We start from the raw sequence: 8,631 nt of genomic DNA on the forward strand, positions 1-8,631 counted from the left end.
CTTAATAATTAAATAACCCCACTTAAAACAATAAATAAATAATGCCTTAGTTTAATATTTTATAGTCTTTTTTATTTTTAAAGTGAGGAATTTTAATTTAATTTTAATTGTAATATTTTACAATAAAACCATGTAGAATGACATTATTCATGTAATGCTACATAATAATACCAACAGTAATAATAATAATAATAATAATAATAATAATAATAATAATAATAATAATAATAATGTTCATTATGTTAAAGAACCCCACTTAAAACCTTAAATTAAATTAATAATGCTTTGGAATTTCATATTTTATGGACCTTTTTTCTATAAAAAGTGATTCTTGTTATTTTAATTTTGATATTTCACTATAAAACCATGTAGAATGACATTATTTTATTCATTTAATATGTAATAATAATAATAAATTATTATTTAATAACTAGAGAACCCCACTTAAGTATATTATTATTATTATTGTTATTATTATTATGTGTATTGTAATGTTAAAGAACCCCACTTAAAACCTGAAATTACGCTAATAAATGCTCTGGACTTTCACATTTTGAATGTTTACAATTACATTTTTTAATGACACACTCGCATGGCTGTTCAAATATTAGTTTGAGTCTGTCAAAAAGACCCAATTAAAGTGACAAAGCTTTTATAAACTACAGCATGATTATCTAATCTTTAAACTGTTTTTATCCTTTTCCTGTCAGTGTCCCGGTGGTGCGTTCACCCCTCATATCCAGAGTACTAAAGAGTTTCCAGATGATGTGGTGACGTTTGTGAGGAATCACCCCGTCATGTTTAACCCCATTTACCCAGTCGGTAGGAAACCTCTTGTGGTGCGGACGCACGCCGATTACAAATACACATCTGTAGCTGTGGACCAAGTCACCGCTGCGGACGGACACTACCAAGTTCTATTCCTGGGCACAGGTACATCCCCACAGTGTGACAAATCTCAAGAAAAATAAACTACACGAAAACATTAACCAACCATCAAATGAAAAATAGTTCAAATGTTCCACAATATATTTCAACAACCTCACATAGTCTGTTTGTGGAAGGAACTGGCACACTTAGCTTTACTTGACTGCTTGTTGACCTTTTCAACAGACTAAATAGCTTTTTCCAACTAAAAATGAGAAAGGCAGAAAAGTTGGAAAGTCTTTTACTGACTGATAACATTTTACTAAAAGTGATTTGTCAGTTAAATTATACTTCATTTAATATACTTTAAAATGATACTGTACTTCAAAAAATGTTGGCAGCAAACATAGGACTTGACAGTTTACATTATACAAAACACGCCAGAGCAATGCTCCTTATAATTTTTTAGATAAAATCTCATAGAAATGTAATCTTATATCCATCTGTTTTTCCAATTACTTTTTAAAGGGAGTTTTAAGAGGCATGTTGCAACAGTAAGCGTACATGCTCATGAAACGTTGAGCTGTGGTGCTCATGTGGGTGATGTAGGTTTGAATCCGGCCTGCGACGCGTCCTATTTTCCCTATATATTTTAAAAAATCTCTAGTATATTTTAAAGCAGTGGTTCTCAATCAGGGGGGCTGGGATCCACTAGAGAGCCTCAACAAACATCCAAGAAAGCCACACAATGACTTTTTAACAATATATTAATTTGAATATTTCAGTACAATTCTATGGAAGCCTGTTCCCGCCACTAAATAAAAAATAAAGGTAACTGCAACTTTTAATCTCACAATTTTTTTACTTTTTTTCAGAATTGTGTGATATAAACTCGTAATTATGAGAAATGAAGTCAGAATTGTGAGATACTTTTAATTAAAAATAAGGAGTAACTTTTTTTCTCAGAACTATGAGATATTAACTCGCAATTGTGAGTTACAAAATCCGATTCTGAGGGGGGAAAACTTGCAATTGCGCAATTCTGAGAAAAAGTTGCGAGATATAAACATACGACACTGAGGGAAAAAAGTCACAATTACAAGATATAAACTCGCAATACTGAGGAAAAGTCACAATTGTGAGATATAAGATATAAATTTGGATACTGAGGAGAAGTTACAATGGCAAGACATAAACGCGCAATACTGAGGAAAAGACACAATTGTGAGATATAAGATATAAATTTGGATACTAAGGAAAAGTCACAATTGCGAGACAAACTCGCAATACTGAGAGAAAGTTACAATTGCGAGATATAAACTTGCGATACTGAGGAAAAAAGTTTCAATTGTGAGATTTAAACTCGCAACACTGAAGAAAAGTCTCAATTGCAAGATATAAATTTGCGATACTGATGAAAAAAGTCACAATTACGAGTTTATATCTCGCAATTCTAACTTTATTTCTCAGAATTGTGAGTTAAATCTCATAATTGCGAGTATATGTCATGTCATTTAGACTTAATAACTTGCAATTGTGCAATTCTGAGAAAAAGTCACAATTACAAGATATAAACTCGTAATACTGAGGAAAAAAGTCACAATTGTGAGTTTATATCTAGCAATTCTAACTTTATTTCTGAGAATTGTGAGTTTAAATCTTGCAATTGCAAGTTTGTCATGTAATTCTGACTTAACTTACAACTGCTCTGAGAAAAAAGTCATAACTGCAAAGATATAAAAGTCACAATTTTAAATTTATTTACCAGAATTGTGAGCTTAACTGTCGCAATTGCGAGTTTGTCACGCAATTCTGACTTAACTTGCAATTGCACAATTTCGAGAAAAAAGTCACAATTGCAAGATATAAACTTGTGATTCTCAAAAAAACTTCACAATTGCGAGATATTAACTTGCAATACTCATAAAAAAAACAACTGTGAGATATAAACTGACGATACTCACAATTGCAAGTTGATATCTCATATTTTTAACTTTATTTCTCAGAATTGTGAGTTAAATCTCACAATTGCAAGTTTGTATCACATAATTCTCACTTTATTTCTCAAATTGCGAGTTTATATAATGCAATTTTAAGAAAAAAGTCAGAATTGTGAGTTTGTATCACACAATTCTGACTTTATTTCTCATAACTGCAAGTTTACATCTCACAGTTCTAAATTAATTTTTTCAATTGCAAGTTTATATCACGCAATTCTGAATTGCAAAAATAGAAAGTCACAACTACCTCTTTTATTTTTCATTCAGTGGCAGAAACAGGCTTCCATACAATTTATTCATATTCAAATTACTATTACTTATTATTATTATTATTAATACAAGTGAATTCATGAAATTGATTATAATGCTAAAAAAAAACTAAAGATACATCATTTTTTTCTTTATATTTTTTTACCAGCAGAAATACTATGGGAAATGTCTTACATTATATAAAGACCTTTGAAAATTGTGTTGGACAAAGGGCATTTGAGCCAAAAAGTTTGAGAACCACTGCTGTAAAGTATATTCAATACTATAGTATAAAAAATAAAATTCCAACTAAATTTAAAATCTCATTTTTACATTTTTAAAATAATTATTCTGTTCCATTCCATTCCACTCTTTACAAAAATCTAACAACACATACAGAGATAAATACAGACATAAATCTGTCTGCCACTGACTACCCCTAGGGGGCAGAGAGTCTACACAAAATGCACAAATATCATCATCTAATAATTAACAACATAAACATCTTTTTTCTATCTGTTCTGTATCAGCTAAAAGGAAGATATTATGATTCCTGCTGTGTCACAGCACGAGACACAGTATTAACGTTTGGAATGCCAATGGAAGAATGAAAGAAAGATTGTGAGTGTGTGTTTATCTGAGAACAGAATCGACAGCAGACAGGAGACACGACAGCAGACAGGCTCTGCGGTTACTAGGGAACGGGGATAGGGACATTTGGAGAGAATTCAAAATCACAGCTGTTTGTATTGGCCTATCAAAATTCCTGATGGAAAGCCAGGAGCATTGTGCGCCACGGCCTGCCTGCTCCTTGGCAGGGTTTCGCCTTGAAACGTTGGCTATTAAAAATGGGAATTTCCAGAGTTTGAGCTAAATTCTCTATCATCCCTTTCTCTGAGGGTCTGGAGCAAAATATACAGACCTATCATGACCTCACAGAATGGATGAGCTTGACAATAAATGGTCAATGGGAACTAGTGGCATCAGGTTTATCACTTAAGACGTGCTACAGTTCAAGATATCCAATAAATAAATTCCACCAGGCAGATGGCAAAAAAAATAAAAAATGCTTAGACTTGCATTGAAGTAGGGCCACGGGCCATATCTAGGGACTAAAGGGTGGGCTCTTTTGACGTGAAAATCACCTAGCAACCACCCAGAACACCTTGGCAACCAAACACTTTCCTCTGAAGTCTAGTTTGCGGATCTGTTTCTCAGAACAGATGCTCAACAACATCAAAACCCAACCCAGATACTCACAAGCTAAAAGATTTCAAAGAGAAATTCTGCAAACAATGGAAAGTTCGTATGCAGTTCAAAACCAGACCGCATTACCAAGGTTGTTTTTGCTTTCCAGACTGTCCAATACTCTCCTGATGTTCTGATATTGCGTTCACAGATAAAGGCACGGTACAGAAGGTTGTGGTTCTGCCGTCAAACGGCTCTCTGGATGAGGATCTAATCCTGGAGGAGCTGGAAGTGTTTAAGGTCTGAGTTCTCGCCACACATCACACATCAAAGTATCTAGAGGGCAGACTGCAGGAGCAGAGCTGGCAGTGCCACAAAGCGTTTATTAAAACTCAGTGTTGTTCTAAGGGAAGGCAGATTTTTAATGGGAACAAAGACTGGGCATGAGGTGAGGAAAAGGATACGTTGTGGGCTTTTCTCATGATCTGCTTTGAGTGGCTCGGAATCGTCAAAATAGGCTTAGGCATAATGAATCAATTCGTGGACCATGGAATGCCACACACATAGCTCAGTGGGCTGTTTAATTTGGCATCTGAACACATACTCGAAAAATTTGCACATAAAAACTCAAAACCACCTTAAATAGGCAATTTCTCATTGAAAACTGCAGTCCCATTGTGATGTTTATTACTGATTCAAATGGCAAATGGCAGATTTACTTCAAGATTAAAAATGTTTTGATAACATCCAAAATGTTCATGTCTTTCTTTATTCAGTCGAAAAGAAATTGTTTTTTGAGAAAATCATTCCAGGATTGTTTTTCCAAATAGAGGACTTTAATGTTTTCCAATGGTTTGAACTTTCAAATTGCAGTTTCAATTCAGCTTCAAACGGCTTACCATGATCCCAGCCAAGGAACAAGGATCTTTCCTAGAGAAACAATCAGTCGTTTTCTTAAATAAATAAAAATGTATATACTTTTTAACTTTTTTTGCTTTGTAAACAGTGGGTCGGTACTTTGGACTAAGTCAACCGGGACCTTTCCCAACATGACTACGTAATGCGTGAGGTTGGGCTAGTGCAAGACTTAAAAAGTATATAAATTTGTATTTTTTTAAGAAAATTACCAAACGCTTGGCTAGTTAAGACCCTCATTCCTTGGCTGGGATTGTGTAGAGCCCTTTGAAGCTACACTGAAACTGCAATTTGGACCTTCAAGCCACTGATCCCCATTGAAATCCACTATATGGAGGAAAATCCTGAAATGTTTTCCTCAAAAAAAAAAAAAAAAAAAAATTTAGCAAATGAAGAAAGAAAGACATGAACATCTTGGATGGCATGAGGATGAGTAAATTATCAAGACATTTTTATTCTGGAAGTGAACTAATCCTTTAAAACACATATGCTTTAGAAATGTCATATTTGTAAAACTGTCAAATGGTGTAATCGTCAAGTGAAAAGTGATCACATTTTTTTTCAAGTTTTTTATTTTTTACAATCTTTTTGAATCATGTATACCATGATGTTTTCTTTGGGTTATACCATTTGACATTATCATAAAAAGGTGAAATTATCTGTCATTTTTGCTGTTGCATTATAAACAAACATGATGGCATCCATAGTCCACAAGATCATTATAAAGGTGTTTAAAACACAAATTATCTCTACTTATTTACTTATATATTTCCCAATTCAGTTAAGTTTATGAATATTAACTCAAAATTAACTAAAACCATACAATCAGTGACAAGCTTGATTCACTGCCATGAAAACAGGAATTATGAAATAGCATTTTGAATATTATTACACCCAAGGCGCACTGCCCACAAGGCTATCAGCGCCAACAAAATATAAATAAATAATTAAATAAGAATAATGATAAAAATTGTGACCCTGGACAACAAAACCAGTCATAAGGGTCAATTTTTTGAAATTAAGATTTATACATCATATGGAAGCTTAAATAAATAAGCTTCCCATTGATGTATGGTTTTAGGATAGAACAATATTTGGCGTCTGAGGGTGCAAAAAAAAGTTTAAAGCCTTTAAAATTGTCCAAATGAAGTTATTTTGTCAATTTTCTACCATAAATATATATAAAAAAATGTATTTTCCTTATTAGCATGCATTGCTAAGAACGTGATCTAAGAACATACTTAATATCCTAATGATTTTTGGCATAAGAGAAAAATCAAAAATTTTGACCCATACAATGTATTTTTGGCTATTGCTACAAATATACCTGTGCTACTTAAGACTGGTTTTGTGGTCCAGCGCAGGGTGCCGCTAAGGGGGGTGGGGTGGTGGGGGGGGGATAGTTAGGACAATTCTAAGGGCCCACGCCCTTTAGGGGCCCCCAGAGATCTGCTTTGGTGTGGTGGGGGGGCCCAAAATTGCGAGCGGCGCCCCTGGTCCAGCGTCTCAATTATGAAAATGAAATAAAAGTAGCTACCCACAAGCTACTTAAATAAACCCATGCCCATGTTGTTCATAATCTCCATATCGGTAGCACCACACTGATTCTACATTGTTAAAAATATTTTTATTTCACCCTATTTTTTTTTTTGATTTTCAGAAGCAATCTCCAATTACCAACCTACAAATCTCATCGAAAAAGGTAACTACATTTAGGAGCTCTTTCATCTAGCTCCATTGAGTGATTAAGCGCTACATATAGTAAGTGGGGGTGGCGGGGGAAATGTTGTTGCTTTAATTCTGGGTAATTATCTTGTCACCAGTCCTGTGGGTTAAAGGAACAGCTTTTGAGATATCTGGCTTTGTATGTGTTACAGCAACAGCTGTATGTTAGCTCGGAGCACGGAGTGTCCCAGGTGTCTTTGCACCGCTGCAACGCATACGGCTCTGCCTGCGCAGACTGCTGTTTAGCGCGGGACCCGTACTGCGCCTGGGATGGGCTCAGCTGTTCTCGATTCTACCCTACTGGCAAGAGGTACACAGGCACACACACTAACACTCAGGGTGGCATAAATTGCAGCAGCAGGGCAGAAATAAATGATGAGAGACACAGCTTTGGTTTCATTTGGTCATAAAGCAGAGACACACAGTCTGGGTCGAAAGATTATTCATGGGATTTGAACAAACCCTGAACCATACGTATTAAAATTCATTTTGTCACTATTACATTTTAAAGGGTTTGGGTTTGGCTTAATATTGTCCTGGCAGATGATAAAACAGATTTTAAAAAAGCCCAAGATATATCGAGGGACCAGCCAACAATGAAGTAAAAATCACTTTGAAAACTTTAGAAACTGTGTATCAACACTTCAAAACCATTCATTCTTCGTAACTCAGACCGCACACATACAGTACAGCCTGTCAATCAAACAAAGAAGCCCACATATTACATATTAATGAGTGGCTTGTTTCACAATGGGACATGTTAATGTGATACCTTAGCCAAACAGTTTCTCTTGATGCCAGATGTATTCAGAACAGAAAATATTGATCGACAGCACAGCCATCAAAACATCCATTCCAGAGTATTGAAGTGGAGAAAACCCCCCAGACATTTCATTTCACTGCACTTGTGACAGCTGAATCGTGTTAATTATCAGAAATTAAGCTAGAATTTGACTTTCATGACAAGGAGTGTGTTTTATCGAAAAGAAAATTGTGCAAACATTCAAAAGTGAGAGAATGTAAGAGTGAACGGAAAGAATGCATATATGAAAATATGTTGGATTAATCCTACGTAAATGTTTTTTCCAGGAGAAGCAGAAGGCAGGATATTATGCATGGGAATCCACTGACTCAGTGCAGAGGGTTCAATCTGAAAGGTAATGACTACCTGCATGTCAACGCTTGGGCTAGGCAAATAAAGGTTCAAAGTTATGTGCTGAGACAAGAATTTAAGATTTCAGCAAGCAGTTTTGTGAAGCAGTTTGAAAAGGCTGTTTCCATTTATTTGATTCAAAGTCATTGGGTCTTTACATCTCATAATTAGACTTTGTGTCTCACAACTGCGCCTTTGTTTCTTGTAATTGCATCCTTTTCTCGTAAAAGCAAGTACTATTTCTTTAAGTTCTATTTCTCTGTAGTTCAAAACAGCATCTATTTCTGACTTCTGACTCTTGCTTTTTCCTATAAGCGCAGCTTCATTTGGTTAAACTCATAATTACAAGTTGAAAACGAATGAAACGTTAATGAAATCTCAATAGCATTTAAAAAGCATTGACAGCAGTGTCAACAGTTAATATGTGGTCACATCAGCAAAAATATAATTATAATTAATTATAATTATAATAATTAAAAACAGTCCATTGTCTACTAGGAGACATGATTAAGAAGTAGAAATTTGCCAACTGGT

General features: G+C 34.8%; 1 protein-coding gene across 1 annotated transcript in view; it reads left to right on the forward strand.

Moving 5' to 3' along the window:
* The window catches only part of LOC141314571 (semaphorin-3C-like), a 40,416-nt gene extending 31,985 nt beyond the window's left edge, over positions 1-8,431 (forward strand). Inside the window, exons 10-15 of the mRNA XM_073832660.1 lie at positions 711-933; positions 4,516-4,604; positions 6,880-6,921; positions 7,097-7,254; positions 8,034-8,135; positions 8,413-8,431. Coding sequence (XP_073688761.1) covers positions 711-933; positions 4,516-4,604; positions 6,880-6,921; positions 7,097-7,254; positions 8,034-8,135; positions 8,413-8,431 — 633 coding nt within the window. The remainder of the gene's footprint in view (positions 1-710; positions 934-4,515; positions 4,605-6,879; positions 6,922-7,096; positions 7,255-8,033; positions 8,136-8,412) is intronic.
* The last annotated feature ends 200 nt before the right edge of the window (positions 8,432-8,631 follow it).

The sequence above is a fragment of the Garra rufa genome, unplaced genomic scaffold (assembly GCF_049309525.1).
Source record: "Garra rufa unplaced genomic scaffold, GarRuf1.0 hap1_unplaced_010, whole genome shotgun sequence".
NCBI lineage: Eukaryota > Metazoa > Chordata > Actinopteri > Cypriniformes > Cyprinidae > Garra > Garra rufa.